The following is a 25455-nucleotide window of genomic DNA, read 5'->3' as shown; positions in this document are numbered from 1 at the left end:
TCCTGCTCCTACTATGCATCTGCCAAACCAGATACAGATTTTAATGAGTAACAATAATTACCCAATCTTGTTGCAGTTTGAATCTCTGAAGCAAATCACAATGGCACTAAATCTTTATTACCATTTTTGCATAGATTTTTCTCTTTGGCAAGTTAGGGAATAACTATGAAGTGATGTACATGTATCATAGCCCAACAGAACCTGCTACCAGTAGTATCCTTGACCTTTGAGTGAAATGTCAAAGTCATATCTTGGCCACAGTGTCACAAAAGTGTCAGTTACTTGACACATATGAGTCTTATATCAAGACTGCAAGTATAATTTGGTTATAGATCCTTGTATTGATTGTCTTAAGAAAGTGTTTAAGGTGGTATGGGGCACCTGTCAATATAACGTAATGTGGATAAAAGTACATTATGATTACTTTGACAGTTTTAAAAATTTTACAATATTAGACCAAACCATGTTTCAAAATTTTTTGAAAAGGCAAATTCATAAAAGCCCCAGCTGCATTCATAATTGTGACATACAGAAAAGTAGTTATCTATAAGGCTTTAACCCATTGCGCTATGATGTTAGGTAACAATTTTTGGAGAGAAAATTATTATAAAATTATGCTCGATTTCATTGTTTATTTTGATATAAAGTATGTCAGAATAAGGATGCGTGTCCTATACCACCTTACTATGGTTGAAGAATCTACAATAAATCTATATTTTTTGCTTTCTGAGATAACTGATAAATAAAAACACAAAGTATTTTATCTTTTTAATTGTTATTTATCAACTATTGTTTTATTCATGTTCACACGGGAGCATGATATGAGATTTGAACAGTGGTACATTTATATCTATTTTTTTTAAATAAAAAATTTGTATGATTTTACATTCTAACATAAAAACAGCAAAATCTACAGTCCATATTACATGTACAACATATTGGGACTGGTAAATGTATAAAAATATATCTCAATTTCTTCTATGTATAAATTGTAAACTGGACGGTATGACAGAGATTCTGCAAAGTTTGTCTACAATTCAATGGAATGTCTACATCTTTTAAATATACTTTAAAAAAAAATACAAAACATTAAAGTACTAAGGACAATAAAATTCAAAACTAAAAAAAAATATTTAAACTATCACAGACTATAATGAGACTGTTTGGGGCAAGCATTGCATGTTGATTATGTTTGTTTGAAATTTTGTTTACACAATGTACATGCAAGTCAAACACTTTTAAAACATACACTACAATGCATACATCCGTCATTACATACTAATGTTACACACACACACACATACACATAAGCACAGATATGAATTATCAATTTATATTGTCAAAATGGTACTAACTTATAGTCATATACTTTACATGAATTGAAGAAATTTCAAAGTTCAATCAAGTTACATGTACCGGTATTAACTAATGTAGTCTTCCAATTTTCATAAAAAGTAGCACTATACTTTACACAATGAACAATAATATTTTGATTGCATTTTGAAAATAATTGTCTTCATGCCAATTTATCATTTGAAAAAAAAATGGAATTTTAATATCATTTGATTACTTTTCCCTGAATTAAAATAAAATATCCATCCCCTTTGGCACTATAAAACAGGTCGAGTTTTATCACCAGCGGGCATGTTTCTTCTTTTCTTGATATTTCCTCCAAGCCATCTGAATAACTTCAGCCGATTTTCTGGCTTGTCGAATTTTATTGACGCGATCTCGCTGTTCAATGACTTTCCCCATGAATGAACTCTCCGCCTCTTCATCAGGCACAGCAGTCACTGATTTGAATTTTGATTCCTCGATCACAAGACTGTTAGTCCGCGAGGGATAATAATATTCTCCATTCACATCTGCATTATCTGCAAGAGCAAAACAATTGTACCCTGCATTAACAAGTGTATACATCTTCACATCTTTGCTAGCCCAGGTTTTTGGTCCACTCCGCTCCCCAATAGAGCAGAGTTGACCGAAAACCCTTGGCTAGCGAAGATGACATATTCAAAGCACTTGGTGTTAAAATTATACCTCTAAGATTGTTTTTATTAGCACAATGGAAATCAATCAAAAAGCATTTATTTAAAATAAAAAATGGAACATTTGATATGTCATGTCGCTGTGCTTCTTTCTACAGAAAAAGGTTAAATAAACAATCAACAAATTCAGCTACTACATGTAGGTACATGTAACTCTACTCTCCAATAATTTGCATACTAAGTTCTGCATCATCCTTAAATTTAAAATGGAGATCTATTTTTATCAAATGTTTTGTTCAATATTATTTTTGCAACAAATCAAAGTGGGTATAATTAAGCTATTTCAATCAAATATTATTACAGCAAAGTGACAAGCTAATGATTTCTGGGTGATAAATAATTCTATTCTGCTTTTAAATTATTTCAGTACCCGGTACTTACTTCTTGGTGGAGGGGTCTCAATGGAGAAATTAGCTAAGCGGCCTGCTATTGAAGCATTCTGAAAATTGACACACCAAGTAAATAAAAGAATCTACTATCTATTTAAAAAATCTACAGACAATTTTTAAAAATCTAAACTCTATTTAGCACACCTACAACAAGAGAAAATAATTTTAATTAAATCAAAAAAATTCCGTAAATTATCTTAATAAAAGAAAAAAAAGTTAGAAACATAAAAAAAGAGAAAAAATCATCTACCACAAAAAAAAACTACTTCAAAATATCTAAATGTATTTCACTTTAAAATCTAAATCAATCCACAATTAGTCAGATCTTACCTTGGTCTGGGGCCCCCAGTTCCTGTAACTTGACGGATTCTTTTTCACCTCCTCTTCCTCACTTTCAGTTGAGTACCTATTAGACGCATAGTTATTGGATTTACTCTTTTTGAGTGGGGAGTTTTTGCGACTGCTCCTTGCTGAGTTTTTCTGTAACATTCTTCTCTCCCAGTCTTCTAGTGACTTATCTCTTTTGACCCGAGAGGGGGAATTACTTCTCCGGGGTCTCCCATCAAAGTCCTCATCGTCTGAAAAATAGCTAACTGGTTTCTGTTGCGTCTTGGGACGACTCTGACGCATACTCTTGCTACTTTTTAAAGGAGAACCATAAATGGCTCGAATGTCATTCTCACGTGATTTCTGGGATATCGCATACATCTCTCTGTCCATGGGACTCTCTCTGTCATAAGAGCGCGTTTTGTTTGTACTTGCATACTGGTCATAATCCTCGTGATTAAAATACACATTTTCTTCTGCTGCTTCCAACATCGATGCAAGAGCTGCATCAAATGTGGTAGAAGAAAGACCCATTTTCTTTCCATCAAACTTGTCTTTTGTTCCCATTCCATGCACATATTCACTTGGAATGAGTGTTTCAAAGTCCTCTAATCCGTCATCTATCCGGTTTGACGATCGACTAGGTGCTGGTGGGGGCTTGGACCTTGCCGTTGATTTTCTCGATTCCTCTCGCGCAGACTTCACGTCGTCTGTCAGTCCGTACTTGATCTCATCTTCACTGTCGTCCAGCTTTTTAGGCTGCATGTAAATGAAATCAATATCCGGCTGCTTCTGACTACAAGCTGTGGAAGGCCGGGAATAAGAGGACTCCCAGCGTGATGTGGGATCCTTCTCCTGCTTCCGTTTAGCATAAAACTCACTGTCAGGAATAACAGATCTTGTCGATCTCACACTTTGACGTGATACTGGTCGACTGTCCATGGGTTCCTCTTTTTGGGTGATGGCCCTTGATTCTCGAGTATGAATATTCCGTGATTCCAGTCCGTTATTGATATGAGTGGTAGCGGCAGTATACAAGGTCCTCTCAGGACTACCGGTCCTTTCATGCATGTCCTCAAGTCCAACTTCCTCTCGAGCTTTCAGTCTCTCTGGCCCCTCACCAAATCCTGGGGCAGTCACAGCCCTTGGATCATTAGCATGCCCAACATGTCCATCAGGAAAGCCTGCTGAGTGAGACAGCCTCAGCAATTCTTTAAAGTTCTGCAGTTTCTGTCGAGTTGCAGCTTCTTTCAGCTCTAGTTGCTGGCTTATCATTACCATTCTTTCATGTTCAAGCTGATTTTGAATCTGAAATTATAATGTTTTAATCAAAGTACTAAAAGTGTTGATATACACTCTTTTTTTATTCTTAACTATACTTGATGTTGAAAACTGTAAATCATCCATATCTTCAATTCTTAATTGCATTGAATTATTACCAGTATACAAATGTTTTTAGAGACTGTACAAACTGCTGTTGTTTGTTACCTTTTCCTGTTTCTTTTCCTCCGAGCGCAGCATGTCATACACCTGCCTGGTGTTGAGACTGCCGTCCCTCTTGCGGTACTTCCCAAACTGTTCCCGCACGGTTGGCTTGGCTTTGGTCAGTTCTTTGTCCACCTCCTCCGAGTGTTCAACAAGCTGTTTACGTTTCTCTTCAATCACTTCAATCTTCTTTGTGGCTTTTGCCTGATATTTGAAAAGGAAATTCATTTCTTTCTAATTTGCGATACATGTATTATAAAATGTGTCAATGCACAATGAATGTTATTAATTCATGAGCAAATCTAATGCAAGATATAAATTATGTACCTCTTTCTTGCGTAATTGCTTTTCTACTGTTTTCTCCCTCTCTATAGTTAGTTTATCAGCTTCAACAGTTTTTAGCTGTTGTAGATAAGCTCTCTGATCAGCTAGCTGTTCCTTTGTCACGTTCAGTTTAGTTCTATAAATAAGACCATATTGTCTGATATTTAATTTTATGAAGCAGAGCAAAAAAATCTATTCAACCAATATGTAAAGCTCATTCAGTTAGTAGTCTCATATTAATTTTGATTGTTATATTATTGATCTATGTGCAAAGGTCTTGCATATACAAGTAAAAAGAAAATCGCATAATATTGTGTCATTTATGATGACAATCATTGGGTCATTTTCAAAAAAAGTATTTAATTGAATTCTACATTTCAGAAAGACACATACTACAAAATACACCAGTTTCCTTATTGCAGTTAAAACACATTTAAAACCTCCAAATTTTTTTATACTTGGAACATTACAATAAAATTGCAATGAAATTCAGTCCAATCATAATCCTATTCAATCCTCATAAACTGTCTCCTCCTTCTCCTCCTTCTCCTCCTCCTCACCTGACTTGCTCCTCCATGAGGTTCAGTTCCTGTTCCGCCATGTTGATTTTCATCTTGACTAGTTCCCCCTCCTTACTGATCTGCGTCTGCTGCAAAGTCTCTACCTTCTCATTCAATTTCTTGATTTCCTTGATTCGTTTCTTCTCAAAAGGAGAATGGTACTTTCTTCTGTTTCTACTCCTGCTCTGCCTGAGGATTGTTGACAAATTTTCTGCATCTGACCGTTTTTGGGGAGCTGAAATCCAATTTAAACTTCTTTTTAACTTTATTACTGTAGAAGTCAGGACAAAATACCCATAAATCCTTTGACTAAAATATTGTGCATCTTGTGCTCTTTGCTATGTAGTGACTGTTAGTTAAGCAAATATTTCTTTTTAAATTGACAGACACTAGAGCATTGTAATCAACCACGAATAGGTTACTCAATGGCTTTATAAAGTTAGGACAATGGAGTGTGTGTTCTTATCTCAAAATATTTACATGATGATTTAAATCTGGATGTCTTCATTGTGCATGAACTATGCAGTTGCTTATTATTTTTTTAAATCGTTTCAGAGCAAGATCTTTTCATATTATCAAATGAAAATAAAAAAAATTGATTATACATGTTCTTTGCTGCTATTATAAAATTTAAGGCTGTTTTTGTGCTTTGTTTACCCAAAATTTCCACTGAGTAATAAAAATTTTGAATCCATGCTCAGCAATTTCAATTCCAAATTAAATGTAAAAAGCACTCCAAATCTTATTTCTGTTGATTACTTTGAATTGATTTATGAATTCATTACTGAGCTCATGGTCTTTGCTAAATATGCTGACTTTAGAACAGAGAAAACTACATTTATTTGATTGTTATGGGGTTTGATTTTGTTTGAAGGAAAACAAGTTGTTCATGAATTTATTTGAAGTCTATCAAATTGGCAAAATGTGTCAGCCCAGAATCAAATCAGCAGTAGAAAAATGGCTGAAGCCTTACTCAGGCTTGGTAGTTGTAAGTTAAATATATATAGTCAAAGCCTTATTCAGGACTTACTGTAAACCAACTTTTATTTGCGTGCGAGAAATTTTTGCGAGGTTCGCGAAAGCCTCGTCGTCGCAAATATTTCTCGCAGCAAAGCAGTCTTTATCGTATGGTTGTTATAACAAAATACGGGTCTGGATAAGGCTTGGTCGCTAACATTAATCGTCGCGAACCAGTTTATTGGAAGTAAATTGTGAAATAAAGTCGCCACAAATAAATGTTGGTTTACAGTAATTGTTTCAGCATTCCTTATTTAGGAAACTCCATCTCTTATTCAAAGCTGAGCAATACAACAACTCTCCCAAAATCAACAGAGTCATCATTTATATAGACAAATAATCCTGTGACAAACATAAAGCGACATCTAAACAATTTTGCAATTTACATAATAAAAGGGCAATGATTACAAATATTCCTGAGAATAAAAGTCTCTTTTATGATGTCCATAACATGATTAATACCTGGTAGTTGCTTTTGGAAAATAATCCAAAAGGAAAATTTTAAAACTTGCTTTAAATACATGAAACAAAAACTAGAATTTGGGGGGAAAAAACAAGCAAAAAAGTAGAAAAAAAAACAAAACAAAACTGCTCAATTCTTTAGATTATAGTTGTACATGTATCAAAATCAAGCGAAGAATCACATTGGTGAGGCAATTATCCTAAAATAAAGTGCTTTTAGCTGTACCATGATTTTATCAATTTCCATGATAGGCATCAATTCAAGTAGATTTAGTAAAATTCCCAGCTTTGGAGAAAAATAATTTCATGGACAATAGTCCTAACTGTAAAATCTGCAATAACAGGTCTGAATTGATTGGTAATTGATTTCTTGGATCAACAAAACAATAATATCAACAAACGATTGACCCACCTGGCTCAGCATCGCTCTCTCCTGCCGTCCTCATCCCCTCTTCGTCCGTGTCCTGCGGGGGCCTATGTGGCCTTCGTCTCTGTCGATGGTGGGGCCGATTCAGGGGTGGCTCTGGGGCAGTGGTGTATGATTCCTCTCCCCAGGCATTCCGTGCCGGAATAGGAATTTGTACCGTTTTTCTGAATTTGTAAATTGTGACATATTCAGCTTGAGAGACTGATATCATTTGTTGGTAATAGTCCATTTTTTTTCCACAAAGCTATGAAATATCCTGACAGAATTGGAGCACTAATATTATTCAATAACACCACAATACACTGAAACATGCAATTTTTACACGTTATTCTACACAAATTGCAATCTCGTGTGCACAGCATGAAAGATCATGTTAATTAATGACCACCGGTAATCATTTCAGTAAGTCGCATTAATATTGCACTGTGTACAGAATAACACATAATACTCACAATTAGAAAAATCAAAAGCCTTAAGAACATTTGTATTATGATCAAGGATTAATTGACATAAACTCTTTTAAACTTCATTTTGACCTCAAAATCTGTTTAAATACTAGCTTTAAAACTGCTAAGACATTAAAGAGTTTATGTTTTCTTTGTTTGCGCTGCAAGGTAAAGAATTGAGTTTCTGAATGCACAAACTACTAAGAGCATGGTAAAAATTCTATCATGTATTTAAAAAACACACACACAGATTTCTAATTACCGGTACTGGTATGTTAATGTGATCTAAAGTGTTAAGAATTACACCATATTGGTTCATTAATCTGGCCTAAAATTATAAGTACTGAAGGGAATGCAATTAAACTGTATAATTTATATCTCGATCCCTATTTAAAAGGACCAACCCTGATGAATCCAGGTTATATGGAAATGGAAACTACAGCTCATATGTGTTACACCAGTATATAAACAGAGTCCCACAAATACACATCCCCAAAGAGTAGCTGATATGACAATAGATTGGCAACCAAAAGGACATCTTATTTTGTGCTTTACTCACTTCATTCAAATATGTCATAATTTGTTTTAAATACCGATAACAAAAAATTATGACTGAGAAATTCAAATTTCATTCTTTCCCATGCATTACATCGAAGGCATAAAACTGTCACCAGTGAAGTTTTTTGTTCAAATTCTTTTTTCCCCATCCTATTCATTGGACAAAATGTAAATAATACAATGGATATGTAATATCCCATTTTCCAACATATCATTAACATACACCCCCCAAAAAAACTCCATGCAAGCATTATAATTTGCTTATTTCTGCCTTAATCAATAATCAACACTAAAACATGCTTAATTAGAATGAAACGCCAGGAACTACCAATTTTGATTCATTATGAACATAGTTCTTAAATAAAAAAAAAAATTATAAAAAAAACAAAATAAAGATTTAACAAATTTTTAAAAACTTAGTTGTAAGCATTTGTTAGAATTTGTTAGAAGCATGTTTACTGTAACTGTGTACATGCACTTAAAATGAAAAATCTGCTATTTTAAAGCAACTTTGTTTTGTGGTGTTTTTTTTATTATACAGACACTTAAGCATATAACTTGAAATGTGTGTAAGATTATTGTAAATTCCTAATCAAAAGCCAGAAATTAATATCCGCGTAATGTCACGAGAAGAAGATCTCGCGGATTTTAAAATCTCACTTTTATTTTTTGAACGTATAATAACTATACGAAATTATGATAAAAACTTGGCATTCACAATTACATACTCTCACGATCTGATGATTCAGTTGAAACGTGGAATTAAGTACTTGCGCAAAATAAAGAATCTACAGTAGGTATACATTTATATACTTACTCCTCATTCTTCCTCTTGTCAGAGTGTACTTTCAGCACCTGGGTCCCTTTCTCTGGGGTGGAGCTAGCTCTGATGTCATTGGCTTCCTCAGAAGACATTAAAAAGTTTGGCACATCATCTGGGTTAGCACTGCTGCCCAATCCTTCCAGAATCATTTTTTTCAAAATTTTCATGCACTCTCGGAATTTGTAGGGATTGGTTATTCCTGAAGAAAGAAATCCTTAAGTTTAGTTTGCATGTCTTAGTTTAAGAAAGGTACAATAAAACACGGTTAAAATGAACATGCTTATAATGAATTGACGCTTACAGCGAAGTGATTTTCATTCCCAGAAACATTCTTACATGTTGTAAACTTGACGGATATAACGAATTACGATTATAACGAAGTAAAATCGCCCTCCCCTGGCACTTCGTTATAAGCATGTTTTACTGTATTTCATTTACCATTGTCATAAGACAATTCTATAACAAAGTTGTCGCAAACCTTCTGGAATTCTCACATGGAAATTGAAATTTGTTTACAATATAGAACAAGTCAAAGGAATTGCAAAAATTATTTGATGAGTATCTTATCTCTGAACCGTTAAAATAACACTTAATTGACCTATATATACAATTATTATACAAAATCTAGTTAAATCATTGCACGTGAATATGCCACTGGTTTCCATCCTAAAAACCTGCATTTGGGATTGCATTGACTAACACAATGACAAGCAGCAATTATTGGTAGGTGGGATTTTGTTTTTATCTAATTAAAATTAGAACTTTCATCCGCTCCTCATGGAATGGATGGAAGTTCTAATTTTAATTACTGTAAATTGGATTTTCTTCTACTTCACTACAGGCACATAGATTGCCTGTTACAATTAAAAATCATAGAAATCAATTATATTGTCTTACCTTCACTAACGGGATCTGCGACCTTTCCATCAAGGTAGGACTTGATGACCTTATTGCACTGTATTTTGTCTTCGTCTGTTAGTTTGGCATTCATCATGTCAATACTAAACTTGACATCCTCCTGTGTAATATAAAACAAAAATAATTAAATACTCTGCATTAATTTTGTAAAGCTAATTGATACATGTGTTACTGATGCAAGGAAATTATTCCGACCAAAAAATGCAAATCATGTCTTAAGGTGGTATGGGACACTTCCATGTTGTGACGTATTGTTTATCAAAATAAACAATAAAATAAAGTGTAATTATATAAGTAGTTTCTTTCCAAAAATGGTCACCTAACTCCGTAGCGCAGTGGGTTAGAGGGTTTACTACGAACCTGTAAGTCATGAGTTCGAATCCCGCTGGGGGTTTTACCATTTTTATCTTTTCAAATATTTTTAAAAGCTATTTTTTCGGTTAAATATTGTAAAATCTGAAAATTCTAAACCGGTGAAAGTTTTTCAATTATATAGTACTTTATCACACATTAATATCGACAGATGTCCCTTACCACCTTAATCTTCTAATATTTTTTTTAAAATTATTTTTATCTCTTTCTGTTAATACACAAGAAAAAAAAATCTATCCATGGTATTGTTATATATTTTTTCTTTGTACATTAGGATCACATTACCTTGGCCATTAACAGACATGATAGTTCACTTTCTAGTTCTGCCACACGCTTTCGTAGTTTCTTAATTAAAGCTTTTTCATCAACCTCTTCGTTTCTCCTATAAAACAAATGGTAAACATCATGGTTCATGTATTTATTAAAAGTACCCGGAATTTGAATGCAAGCAAAAATGGTCTCTCAATAAGAATAACATATCTGTGTAGGTTTTGAAACACACACAAGTGATATAGATAATTATGTATATGGTAAAATTGAAAAGTATTAGGATAATACAAATGATTTAAATATACATTAAATATGAATTACCCATGGTTAAGGAAAAAGTCAAATTGTTAATAAAATACACACAGATACTGATTGTATAAAAGATTATTGATCATTTTAATGCAATAGAAAACCGCTGTTAATAATCCGGGTAAATGATTTCTTTTCAGATAGATAAAATACATATCAAAAGTTATATTTGTTCAAAGCAAATATTTAACCCAAAGCTTAAGAACTGTTGATAGGCAACCCAAACTTTACTCACGTACGTTAATGCTCTCAAAAATCTTCATGAAAGAAATTCATTCAAATGTAAACATTATCAAAGATGCTGTACATGAAAGATTGATCGAGAGTATATACTGTAAACATGGCTGTTTCTGCAAGTACTAAGTGAAAACACATTTCCATTTTAAAAGTAATACTGTAAATCAACATTTATTCGTGTGTGAAAATATTTAGGTGATTCGCAAGACACTTTTCGTTGCAGAAATTTCTTGCTGTGAACTACGGGTTGTCTTTGCTGTATGGGCATTATATCAAAATGAGTGTGGATAAATTATGGTCGCGAAAAATAGTTGTCGCGATCCAGTTTATCTCCAGTAAATCGTGAAATAGAGTCGCTGCGAATAAAAGTTTGCTTACAGTATTTGATAGGAGCATAAAAATGCTATGCAAGCATGTGAAAGTTGGTACACATTGAGATGTTTCCCTTTTTAGAAGCATAAGTTTCCATGTTCACAGTACCAGAAAAAAATGTTTAAAATATGAAGATGAATAAATATAATCTAAGAAAATGTAAAAAAAAAAAAAAAGCCAGAGATTTAATTAAGCAAAGGGTTTTTTTTCTAATTTTTGAAATGGAGAGAGAGAGAGAGAGAGAGAGAGAGAGAGAGAGAGAGAGAGAGAGAGAGAGAGAGAGAATATGAACATGCAGAGAGAGGAGAGAACAGAGAGAAAACAGAGAGAGAGAATATGAACAGAGAGAGGAGAGAACAGAGAGAGAGAATATGAACAGAGAGAGGAGAGAACAGAGAGAGAGAACAGAGAACAGAGAGAGAGAGAGAGAGAGAGAGAGAGAGAGAGAGAGAGAGAGATGCATAAGAAAGAATACATAAAATGACAGAGAGTTCCCTCACCTCAAGGTGTTAAAACTTAAAATATAACAAAAAATCAAAGTTGTGCATCTATAGTTCTACATGGAAAAATCACCAACTAAATACATTAATACCAGTAATTGTAAAAATAAACACCCAAAAAGAAATTCCTCTACAAATATAAACTAAATGCTAAAATTTCTATTTTTAATCTATTTTTAAAGAATCAGGGATAAGATTAATTCTTACCATAATTCACATCTACAGATGATCAAATACAAGGAAAAACAATTATAAACACTACCAATGCCAAATAAAAATCTACCAAATCATTAAAAAAAACCTTTAATCTAGAAAATGGTTATTCTCAACCCTTATTTCTTTTTTGCACTGTCTTATATACCGGTAAGTTAATTACATGTAATATATACTACCAGTATGTACGTCACAACATAATGAGGTACAATTCTCTACATCACTCCTCTATAAACCATTAAAGACACCTCTACAAGTATGGTACAAAATTAAACTCATTCAGGTACCGTGCAACTACTTGTATAATCATATTCATAAAGTCAGCATAGTGCATAAGCTTACCAAACAAAAGGGTCGCTGCACAAATTTTTAAAAATCCATGAACAATATCATCCTCTACAGATTTACTAGAAATGTGTTAGTGTGTGGAAATCTTTGCAAGAAAACACAAGACCCTCAGCATGCTCAGGTCAAGGAATACGAAACTAGGGAAAATTTAGTCGAAATACAAAAATACAAATACCGTAGGTGGACTGTGCTTATGGGTAAATCACTTCAATTAGTGAGAAATCGATAAAAACGGTTACTGTGGTAAAGACATGAAAAACCTCAGTATTCGAATTCTGTGTTAAAAAAGCAGTGTAAAATTAAAGGGACAATCGGGAGATGAAATGATACAATGGGTGTTTTGTTCTGGTGTCATTCATTGTATTTTGTTCAACATTCAATGTTTAATGATTTTCATTTAAATCAACAATCTGACATCAGAAATACAATAAGACAGCTACAAACTGTCATTCTATATTTGGAGAATCTCATTTAAATTTGACCAGAGATGTCTTAAATTCTGTTTGAAGGAAAAGGTAGAATACCACACAACTGCAAGCCAAAACTATCATTATAATACATAAAACAATGCTTTTATAAAGTACTAGCCATTTTTATTGAACTGATCACATGACTGGTGATCGTCTGATTAAATTAGTACTTACTTGACACTGTTGGCAATACAGGCCACACGGCCAGCGAATCGACAGGTAGATAGGGTCTCTCCTAGATTACGATACTCCAATGAAATAGTAGCTATCATACAGGTCATGCAGTTACCACCTGTAACCAAAGCCAGAAAATTCAATTTAGACTTTTATTACAAAGATTATAATTCAATTCTTGACCATTTGTGGTGTTTTAATCTGATCAGTACACTTTTTTACGATTTTTACATCCCTGAAAAAATCATCACTCTTAATTTTAATTGAGGATAACAAAATCACAATTTCATTTCTTGGGAGATCAATTTTTATGATGCACAGATAAACAATTCAAAAAATTCTATCATCAATAAATGAGCAGCACTGGTCAATATTTTAATCCACTAGTCTATAAAATAATAAAATGATACCCCAGTATTAAATTAGACTTGAACGTAATGTAAGTCAAGTGTACCCACCCAGGCTGTCCCTGAGGACCATGGTAAGTAGGGAGTTCCTGTAGGGGACATGGCGGGGACCTGTTCTGCTTAAACCTTCTGCTGTGCTGGGCCGTCCGTTTTCCCTAGTCTTTGACCTCCTGTAGAAAATCACATCCACACTCTCAAAAATATTTCAAAGATGTTTTTAAAGTATATTTTTCTCATCAATATATACATAAATGAGTAATAAAAATGTTCCAGGTAATGGATTTTTAGTCAGGCTAACACACTTAAGGGAGCAAAATGAAACAATCAGGGGCTATAACTCATACACTATGAATTGTCCAAAATAGATCATATTACCACTGCTATACAAAATTCAAAAACTTTTAGTTTGTTCACTAAGAACACGGCTTAATTGTGTTGCGCTGGTGCTTATATTATAAAGACTTACCCCCTCTGATGTCCAGCACTGCTCACTCTTCCTTTGTTATCGTTACTCCCAGAATCCCCTTGAAGTGCGATGATCACCGACTCCAGGAAATGGAGGGACAGGTTAATACACTTGGCCTCGTTCAGCAGGTTTCCTTGCGCACCAGTCTTTGACACTCTCTCTGATCCTGCTAAATCCACCAGGTGAAGTTTAGACCTTAGGTGATAAATGAGGAATAAAATCAAATAAATCTACATATTTCTGTTTATAGTGACACCAACAAATTCTTCAGGAAAGTCCCTGTTGCTGGTTTGTACTCCCATATTACCATAGCTCTGTATGGATCAAGTGCAGGATATTCTTCAGAATAACCAGAGGTTTCCTTTTGGCTACTTTACATTAAGTTGTAAACCCACAAATGGAAGATGGCTGCATGAAGTTTTAAAGGATTACAGGAATTTTTTGTCTGTCCAGACGCTGAGAGGAATAAAGTGCCTGTTGCTAATATACCACTGAACTACGATTACTATGTAAGGACCATTTACAGAGATGACATACTTCCAGGCTTTTATTGCTTACACAGCTATTATCCATTAATCCAGGTTGATATGACCACAGTGTCTCTAATCTTGACACTACATACCCAGGATACTTAAAAATTGAAAAATTTATCAACAAATGAATATTTATGAAATTAAATCAGCAATCTTCTATTTCCCTAAAAATTTCCTTTGTCGAATCACAATGTACATTTTATGTAACTCTCCAAAATTGTAACCATAATACCCACCATAAAATCCCTAAGAAAACTAATCTTAAGGAAATTCCTATTGGACTGAATTGTTAGAAATCTTCTTCATAGTGATAAGTGCTAGCCTTTGATAGAATTGATTATTGCAGTCCTTAAGAGTGAACATAACCAAAACAATGGCCCAAACCCACTAGAGCCTGCTGTCAGGGATTAGAGATCCCATTTAGTGGAGTTCCCTTGCTTAGGGATCGGAACATTTTATAATAAATGTGAATTCATTTCTTTACTATTTGACAGTTATTCATTAAAAAGGTAAATATAAAGTTTGATAAACGGTATTCAAAGAAGAAAAACGCCATCAAAAACAGCATGACTCAATGCCTGGCAATCAGAAAAAAAAGATTGTGTGCTCTTTCATCAGATAAGAAGATAAATCCAAATTTTATTGCCCCAAAAAAACTCAGTTTTAAGCAGCACTGCAAGTTTAAAAAGCAAATGCATCTTGTTTGAAAACAATGAAAACAAGTGCAAAGATTCCATTTGAATAACAATAAATAAATGTCGCTTCCAGTCCAAATTTGTTCTGTGTCACAAACCTGGCACCATGTGGGTTTGCTCTATTCAATTTCAGAAGTTATCAATAGACATGCAGATTTGATTAAAAATTTAATGTTATCATGCTTGAACTTTCAAAGCAGAGTAGGGCAGTATATATATAGGTAAAAATAAAAATGACTATTCTTCAATAAGCTTTTGCATATATAGCTTTAGAAGTTGATGGATGGAAGCAATAACTTACGGTCAAAATGGACACCAAAAATCCCTGGGAAAAATATTTTTCAGCCTGCAAATGTAACCCAATGATATCTTATGCCCATCTCATGATTGTATCAAAGCTAATCTACACAGTTGACTGAATGACTCTTGACAACAATTCCCCCAAAAGATTTTTAAAACCAACACAATAGGGTATTAGTGTTGATGTAAGCCATTGAAAAGCAAAAAAAAAAAAATTTATTGCTTTACGAACTCGCCTTCATAATGCTGGACAAATATATACTTCAGTTGTAAAGTCATTTTCTTTTAATGGTCATAATATTTTCCGATGGTTTACAAGCAAAAGGTTGTAGCAGCTTTCTGATGAAAGGTTACTGTGTATATATTGATACTGGTCTTTAATTAGATTACACATAGCATAATGCCTGCATTGTTTGAACCAACACTGGTTGATACTTTAACGAGTTAATGGGTCTAATCCCGTGACCAAGAACTTGTTTAAAAGGCAACACCAAAAGAAATATTTGTCTTCTGATGTGGGAAACCGGTAATCTGCTTTCTGCATACCCAGAGGCAAAGCAAAGTCCTACAAGTCCTGGAATGCACCATCAAAATTATTGACGAAATTTAACCTTTCTTTAAAACTTTAATGGAAAAGGTTTAATCCATTTCAACTAAATAGTAATTTAGAATATAATACATGTTTTGCGCATTACTTGCAACGTAGACTTCAAAGAACTTTTTAATCCAAATATTAGAAATTGTTCAACAAAAGTGTGTGTGTGGGGGGGGGGGGGGGGGGGGTTACATAATTTACATTTATATATTTTTTTTTCACTAATAAAAATTAAGAATTAACAGCATGAAACTGCATTTTAAATGTGAATTTAATAAAACTACACATGTATATAGTACATGTATCATATTTGTAGGAAAGAAGGTTAAAGTTTGTGAAGTGAAGTCTATACATATTGCAATAGACCTACTTACTATAATAGGTAGATTTTAATACATTCCTTTCTTTTTTCACTATTTTTCTATTTTTAAAAGTTTTATTTCATAAATTTCATTTTTGTACAAATACATCTTCATATTTTTTTCATATGTACAGTGTATTTCTCATTACTCCACCATCAGAAGATTGACGTCGACCTGAACTGGTTAATGTGTATTTATGAGAACTTGCAAGTCTCACAAGATAATGTTTTTATGTATAACAAGAGATGTTCATTGAGAAACATAATTTATGCCCAAATGTTCTAAGCATATTGAAAATATAATATTTTTTTTTCTTTGTCAAGAGTAGTTGACCCCTTGACCTTTAAACAGTGACATAATATCTCCCCTAGGTGGTACCCTTGTATCTTAAAACAAAAGTTTGATGATAAGTCAAGATAATAAGGACCAATTTTGAAAATACTTAGGAACAATAAACATACAAAGCATTTGCATTGAAATTTTATCTGAAAATCAAATTAAATTCAATGTCTGTAATTTCATGCATCTTAAATTTCACAATCTGCTGTGTTAGTACCATTCAAAAAGATTTCCACATAGAGTCAATTTTCCTATAATAAGATAATCATGATTTTATAAAACATAATATTTCTTATGAGTAAGGAAAATCAATAAAATTATTTTTCTTTCCCTTGTTTTAACATGAAGTTTGTAGCAGTGCAGTCAGGTTAACACATTAATTTTTTTGTCATAAGCTCTAACTGTAAATGCTACGAGAAAAATGAAAATATTATTTATGCTCAATTCTCATAGTGCCTTTTTGTTTGCAGAATATTGTCTTATATATATAATTATTTATTAACATATAGAAATTCAAAACATCGTAATGTACAGTATCTGTGTTTTAAGTGAAGAAATGAATACAGAGACTACTAAATTAAAAATCAAATTCAAAAAATTCAAGTCTTAATTGATATTAATTTTGCTGTATTTATAGATATAACTTATTTTATGATCAACCTTTAATTAAGCCACCATTTTGACCATAAGTTTCTATACAGCCAATAGGATAGGGGTTTGAACAAACATAAAGCTACAGCATATCATCTTACTTCCAAATTGACTCAAAATACTTTATCAAAGAGAAGGGTTTACCAGTAATGCATGAATATATGTATATGGATGAAGCTATAGAAATATGTGTATACTGAGGATATGAATACCAAAGTTACTTTTGTTAAGTAAATTGCACCTATATTAGGTATATGTATGAGTAAGACAATTTTTAACAGAATCTTGGTATCTGTACCAGAATATCATGAAAGAAAAATTATTCTGATTTTTCTGTCCACAAGAGTATACAATTAAGTTCTTGGCTTGCTTTTTTCTGTATTACACATTATGATCAACATTGTAAAAATTCTACATTCTACAGAATAAAATATCAATAACTTACTTGACTACCACATCCGAATCCGACCTCTTTGAACTCAGCTGAATAGTGAACACTGCATGGGACCGCGAAGATCTGTCGTGAACAGCAGTGGCAGCTACGCGGCGGTTGGCCTGACCCTGAAGCAGGAGGTTCTGTGCCACATCTTCTGTGGCGGCATAATGAACGGACAGATTCTTCACCATCCACACCCCCTGGGAACCCTCCATTACAGAGACCTAAAGGTCAAAAAGTACCAGAGATTGTCAAATATTATAATTGACATTATGGCTAGGAATGGAGCTACTTTTAACCACTCCATAAGGATATACTAAGCTCCATCGTCACCAAAGTTTTAAAATCACTCAACTCAGATCCTTTAAAGAAAAGTGCATAAATTTGAGGTCAATACTCAGACTTGAAGCTGAGTATTGACTTCATAAAAGCCGGTGATGGTGGGGCCAGATACTAGAACAATAATGAACACTGCATGGTATCTTGTTAAATGTTTATTAATGATATCTTTTTATTTTTTAGATTAATTGAAACATTATAGAATTAAATCTTCATGATAATAAACTTTTTTCAACAGTCAAGAAAATTTGTTATTTACTGTAGAAGCACATATACATGCATTTGCTGGGTTAAAATTTTGTTGTTTTAAAACCAAATAAAATTTTGTCATATCGTAAATAAATGTATCATGTATCATCTCTTTTTTTTTTAATATTGATTTAATTTCATAACAAAAACAATGAAATCAACGAATATTTCTGCTTGCACAGTATTTATTCGTTATGCGTTTAGTTGTATTTGTTTCTTGTATTTGCAAGTATTTCTTAAATATATTCCAACAATTACTTATCATGCCAATCATTACTCTGTCTTTCTATTGAAAAATTCAGGCAGGCACAAAAAAATTAATATCATAAAATAATATATTGCATTGTTCAAGTTGACTCAAAAGTATAAGGGATTATTTTTTATAAGATTTGCATATTATTTTTAAAAATAAGGAATACATCAATAAATAAAGTAATGTATAAAGTCATGAACCCTCGTGTATAACTAGCATTTGTGACTTACTGAATTATGGTGGTCATTCATTTGAATTCTAGAACAATATTTCTTTACATTTAGTCTTTACCATACCAAACAAGCCTCAATATCCAACTAGAGGTACTGTGAGCAAGCTCACAATTGATACCCCCCGCTAAGAAAAAAATCATTAAGCATGTATTTTTGCTATTATAGAAAATATTGGATTAATCTATTTCACTGTCCATTTTCTATCAATAACAACTGCTTTATTTTTGAAAACTGTTAATTTTTAGCTTCTAATATTTCCATTAATACAAGACATGACACAGACAGAATTTAGCTTTTTTGAAACAATGACCTTGAACTTTCTCAATTGACCTTTGGTCAAGGTCATGACACACCCTTTATTCATAAGCAATCTTTGTGTGAAGAAAGAACTTCCAATGTTTCCCCATAAGAAAGATATGGACCGGACACGAATTTTGCATTTTTTCTGCCAGTGACCTTGACCTTGCCCAAATGACCTTGGGTCAAGGTCATGACACACCCTTAGGTCATAAGCAATCTTTGTGTGAAGTAGGAACTTCCAATGTTTCCCCATAAGAAAGATATGGACCGGACACGAATTTTGCACTTTTTCTGCCAGTGACCTTGACCTTGCTCAAATGACCTTGGGTCAAGGTCATGACACACCCTTAGGTCATAAGCAATCTTTGTGTGAAGTAAGAACTTCCAATGTTTCTCCATAAGAAAGATATGGACCGGACACGAATTTTGCACTTTTTCTGCCAGTGACCTTGACCTTGCCCGAATGACTTTGGGTCAAGGTCATGACACACCCTTAGGTCATAAGCAATCTTTGTGTGAGGTAAGAACTTCCAATGTTTTTCCATAAGAAAGATATGGACCGGACACGATTGCACAGACAGACGGACAGACAGACAGACGGACAGACGGACGGACGGACAAGGTGATTCCTATATACCCCCCCAAACTTTGTTTGCGGGGGGTATAAAAATCCGTACTATTAAACTAGGTCTATCAGTCAACTTTAAGTTATTCAAATAGCTTTACTTTTGGAAATGGCGGCCGGAGTAACTAAGTAGACTGAGTTCTTACCTTTGGAAATGGAGTTACAGCTGACTGAGTTCTGGCCCCTGTACTAAGAAGATCAAATCCCGTTTCCTTGTAAATCTCTAGGTAGGAGATATGAACACTGATATCCTCGTCAGTTCTCTTCTCCAGTTCTTTGTAAATCATGGACAGAGACCTAGGATATTCAATTTGCACAACTTTTAAAACCAATCAAATTAACATCTTTTTATTCATAAGGAAAGTAATGGAAAAAAAATTAGTAAATTCATTAATTTTCATGCATATAAGCAAACTTATTTGGTTTTGGGAAAAAGCAATTGGTTTATTGCTAGGTTTTGATAAATAGATTATAACTATACATGTCAAAACAAAATAAGCATTTGTTAACTTTGAATAATGGTAATATACATGTATTACGTTATACTACTGTTCGTTGGAGAAATGACTGTGAAAACAGACACAATATAAATTTAAATGAAATGAGTCTTTAAGATTACATAGTATAAGCATACAATTTAAAACAGAGATTGAATATGAATTGTTCATGAGAAATAATCTATTACAGATCATAACATATAGCATCTTATATACCTGGGTTCCAGTCCACGAAGCTTGTACTGTTTGGGGCTACCCTCAACAGTGAAGGTCTTTCCTGTCCCTGTCTGTCCATAGGCAAAGATGGTGCCATTGTATCCATTCAGGAAGGCTATTGGATAAAGTAAATCACATACAATGTACTCTAGATACATTATAGTTACCACCTAATAAGATGAGTAAAATTTTATGTGATTCATAAAATACAAGAAATTGTATAATCATTCAGATTTTAAATAAATATCATTTAATTTACAAAACCATTCAAAAACTTTTGTTATAAGCAATATTTGTGTCTTACATAGATGGTATTGATGACAGATAAAAATCTTCATACAAAAAATGTACAATAAAATCAATCAATGCATTATTCAAGAGTAAATTGTACTACCTTGTATGATTTCTTTGGCGGCCACTTCAAACACTTCTTCCTGTGTCGCAGTGTTCTTAAAGATGTAATCAAAGTTGAACTCATGGCTGACGTTGGCCTTTCCACGGACACTATTTTCCCAGTTTTCCCTAAGGACCTCTGGTACTCTCAGGTACAGAGTATTCCGACTGGCCTCGAATTCTGGGTAATATTCCGCCGTGGGTTTGATTCGACACAATGTGCGAATCTGCGGCATCCTGATGAGAAATGAACTACAGCCACACAAAGTCTATCAGGGGGTGAGTTGCTAGGTAAAATCCCTCCACATCGAGCATTTCACCATGTTAGAAACTGCTGAAAGAAAAATAAAATTGGAAGACTGCTATAATAATACCCTCTTTGTAAAAATGTGCCAACTGCACATTATTAATAATAACTTTTAAAAGACATGCACCTGAATATAAGTCAGATTATTGATTAACAAGCCGATTAAAAATTTTAAAATAACTGTTCAATTCAGGTACTCCAAATTTGAAAAAAAAGAAGGACAAGTCGGTCATCTCATTTTTTAACAATGCCTTAAAAATTCATCTTAATAGGTAAGAAAAGGCTGTAAAATGATTTAATGCCTACTGAAAGTGCAATAAACCAGCAACAATGGTGTTATTTTCCTATCTAGGAGAGTGCTTTGGTACATTTAATAGCTCAATCTGCTCACCCATCCAATACATATAGGTGAGGTCGTAAACAGGTGAACAATGATGTACTGTTTCACATGTATAACAATCAAACAACAAGAAAAGAATGGTTGCTTTCTTCTTCCTTCTTTAAATGAAGGCGTAAAACATTCAGTATCAGAAACCAATAAGTTTAATTAAACACACAAGAGTTATAACACCTATGTATACACATGGTAACCTTACAAACATCTATCTGCATGATTTATAGCCTTTCCTCATTTTCTACTGGTAATCAATCACCTCGTTCTCTTTACATAATATAAAACTGTATCCAAATTATTCAGTATAATTGTCAATAATATAATCACAAATATAAATTTTACATATATATGATTGTCACATTTGCATACATTTATAATAAAATTACCTGATAGTATTATTGAAATTCTTTTCCATTTATTAAGTTAACAGTTGCACAGGTTACCAGCATTTATAAGTTATGACACACATGTACCAAAACACCTGTACACTTTAAATCAATATACATGTATTGCACCACTTTTATACAGGAATTTTCCCAGATCTTCTAATAAAACGGGGACATGAAAAACCAATAAAAATTCTTATCAAATATTTCATATTGCATACATGATGTACAAAAGAGTATTCCCTGCTTCAAATATTAGCCAACTACCCGATTAAGTCATCAAATCACACATGCCTTATCTTGCAGACAATTCCATTTAGAATCTAGGTAAACACTTCACTTTTGTGGACACTTGAAATATCAAATATGGAAGGAAAGAGAAGACAATATGATAAGATAACAATATGCCCTGAAGATGGTAAAATGTCAATATTTTTTTTATCAAAACATACTTGATTCTACAGCTATCTATAAATAGAAACTAATATGGTAAGTGCACGTCAGACTTCAGAGTTTATTTTTTTTAACAAGAGAATATTCATTATTCATATCCAGAAGACCAGAAATCAGAACTTTTCACACTACCATTATACAATCATGGACCAACGCATAGATTGCTTGGGGCATCAAATGTTTAGAGTGCATGGGGCTAAAAGATGAGAGATAAATACTGAAACAGGCAGATAACTAAGATCATGGTGGCAGCCCATAGATGTTTCTCTAAAAAGCATATTTGATGAAACAATACTCTTTTCAGTATTAATTAAGAAACAAAAGATGAGGCTCTTTGACAGGAACCAGTACCAGTTATCTCAAAATCAATTCCATGCAAGCAAAATTCACAAAGAGCCACTTCACTGTGCATTTTTGAGCAGCCAAATATATAATACTGTGGTTTCATCAATATTCGTTGAATACCAATTTTCGTGGATTTCCTTGTTTAGTTGATCCACGAAATTAAATGTTCATCGAAGTGCAATTTCTATTAATATTTTGTATTGATAGGGTCATTAACCACGAATTTACGTATCCTTGAAACTGTGATTTTCACTTAATCCACGAAAATTGATACCCTTGAATATTAATGAAACCACAGTACCGTACATGCAGACAAACAAATTTACTGGTATACCCCCCCCCCTTCCAAACTAAGAGTGTTGAAGGGTTAGAATTCGGCCTAAAACATAAGTATTTTTTCCCATCAGAAAATGATGAATTAAAACCAAAATAATAGTTGAACAATATGTACGTCATATCACTCCTACGTACATTTCTGAAGACCCTTTTTTATTTCAAAAATTTCATTATAAAATCAGTTTTGTTTACCTGGGTTAGTTAAAGGTTGTCCATGTGACCAAATCTTTGCAAAACATTGTATTCAGACAGCTAGATCCTAGATTAACAATGAATCAAACCTATTCATACTCCATATTTAAATCACTAATTCCTATTTTTGTGTATCAGCTACTCTAAAAGCGGATTATCTGCTCATGTCCAATGCACAATGCTAGATTTCCACTGTGACAACAGTTCTTATTAATAAACATAAATTCGTACTTATCTTTATTTAGCGGCAATAGCCATAGGTTTAGAGAAGTCTTTTTTGGAACTAATATTATAATGCAGAAAATCATCTTGTATGCATCAAGCTCCATATGAATATATACATGCATATACGTTAAATTCATAACTATTCTTGGAATTCCATTCACTAGATAGAAGTATACTTTATACCGCCCGTGTAAATCATGCCTTCTTTTGGAAGTAAAATTGTAAGAACTTTGACTCTAATATCGCTTTGGCCATGTTCCAATCACGAAATTACAGTTATTACGCTTGGGTAATAAAATTATCATTAAACATCAAAAGTTATTTGGGAAAATGGCGGCCGCAGATTTTCATCGTCTGTGCTATGTTCCGATCACAAAATTAAAGAAATTGCGCATGGATTATAAAATTATCATGAAACATCGATTACCGTAGTTTTGGGGGAAATGGCGGCCGTTGATTTCGCCATTTTTTGGGTGCGTGTTATACATAGGACCTGCTGTTTTTGCCATTTTTTTGGCCAACTTTGGGGTGCGTATTATACACGAGAGCGTATTATACACGAGACATTTCGGTAATTATTATATGTCCATCAATTAAAGTTAAAAATCAAGATAATGGCAAAATGCACAATTTATGCCAACTAAATGATCTTATAAATACCTTTATATATAAATGTATAATAATGACAGAATCTTTCGTGAAGAAAGGTGGAAGCCACCAAAAAAGACAAAATGTTTATATATATTCTCTCTCTTTGTCTGTCTGTCTCTCTCTATTGCTCTCTCTCACCAAAATTCTCTGATGTAAATTGATAATTTAAAAAATCACATACTATACTCTGTCCCAAGATATCCTGGATTCACATTTGCCTTAATTGCTTGATATTTATAAATACCTCAGGGTTCAAACGATGTTCATTCAAAAGTATGAAAAATGTCCAAGATTTAAAATTCTTAGTCCAAACGCCCCTGTTAGCTTATCAAGTTTCAATACAATGCTAAAAAATGTGATGTCTACGGGGATTTTGTATTGCAGCAAGCCCGAATGATAACGTTGAAAAATTGTGCGATGTATTCCGAGTGTATTCGGAATGGAGAAAAGATGTAAACATTCCCGATTATAAATCTCCGTAAGGAATCTGTTTTCTATTCTGTGAATTTTTCCGAGTGAAAGATGATAATGTGTCAATAAACTTATCTTGGATATTATCCCTTTCAACTATTTCAATTGCACTTCTTTCACAGGTATGTGTATTTTTATCATAAATCGTCCAAATATGCTGCATGAAAATCTTGGGACAGACTTATAGTTGAAAATGATGCACGAATTTAATTAAATGGTTGAAAACGTTTAGATGTATTAAACCATTAATTCCTTAAAGCAATAATATAATGCATGTAAACATCTCGCATCTGTCAAATAATGTCTTTACATTAAATCGTGTTAAATTCATTTTCAGTTCACTTTATTTTATGTTTTGTTGCCTCTACAAATTTGTTTAAGATATTAGAATGCAAATCCGCAAAATACATCAAAAGACCAAGTATTGATTCACATTCTATTAGATATGTATATGTCAAATGATAGTGAAATGTAATGAATTTATGGAAACACAAAAACAAATCAGGTAATCTGAGGAAATTCGAGAGAGCCAAGAATTAAAACACCCTAAGTTTGTTCTGTCATATCATTTTATAAAAAAATGAAATTGTTAATTCATTGATCGTTTGTAATTATTGTGACTTTATCAATATACAAACTGCATAATGACTTACTTTTACAGCTTGTTAAACGCAATAATCCCAATCAATATCGAACATGCAACAATCTTGTTTACGAATACCGCCATTTGTATCTACGGTCTAATTTTTAGAATTTA

General features: G+C 33.2%; 1 protein-coding gene across 4 annotated transcripts; it reads right to left on the bottom strand.

The window, feature by feature from the left end:
* Window positions 1–516: 516 nt before the first annotated feature.
* Window positions 517–25455, bottom strand: LOC128158987 (kinesin heavy chain-like). 4 transcript variants are annotated; one of them, XM_052822029.1, is made up of 19 exons: window positions 25352–25455; window positions 20940–21269; window positions 20546–20660; window positions 19979–20129; window positions 17843–18057; window positions 13923–14117; window positions 13508–13626; window positions 13050–13167; window positions 11845–11859; window positions 10442–10538; window positions 9764–9884; window positions 8861–9065; window positions 7025–7203; window positions 5134–5368; window positions 4577–4709; window positions 4253–4453; window positions 2768–4072; window positions 2430–2487; window positions 517–1874 (listed from the first exon to the last, which is right to left on the bottom strand). In XM_052822029.1, exons 2-19 carry the CDS (start codon window positions 21172–21174, stop codon window positions 1633–1635), a joined length of 3939 nt encoding a protein of 1312 aa, XP_052677989.1. In that variant the 5' UTR covers window positions 21175–21269; window positions 25352–25455; the 3' UTR covers window positions 517–1632. The 4 variants fall into 4 exon arrangements, with proteins under 4 accessions (XP_052677989.1, XP_052677973.1, XP_052677994.1 ...); XM_052822013.1 differs by lacking the exon at window positions 11845–11859 and adding an exon at window positions 10975–10992 and having other exon boundaries at window positions 518–1874; XM_052822034.1 differs by lacking the exon at window positions 11845–11859 and having other exon boundaries at window positions 518–1874.

This window comes from Crassostrea angulata, chromosome 1 (assembly GCF_025612915.1).
Source record: "Crassostrea angulata isolate pt1a10 chromosome 1, ASM2561291v2, whole genome shotgun sequence".
Classification (NCBI taxonomy): Eukaryota; Metazoa; Mollusca; class Bivalvia; order Ostreida; family Ostreidae; genus Magallana; species Magallana angulata.
Note: the sequence above shows the minus strand (reverse complement) of the source record. Positions and strands in the feature narration are given on the sequence as shown.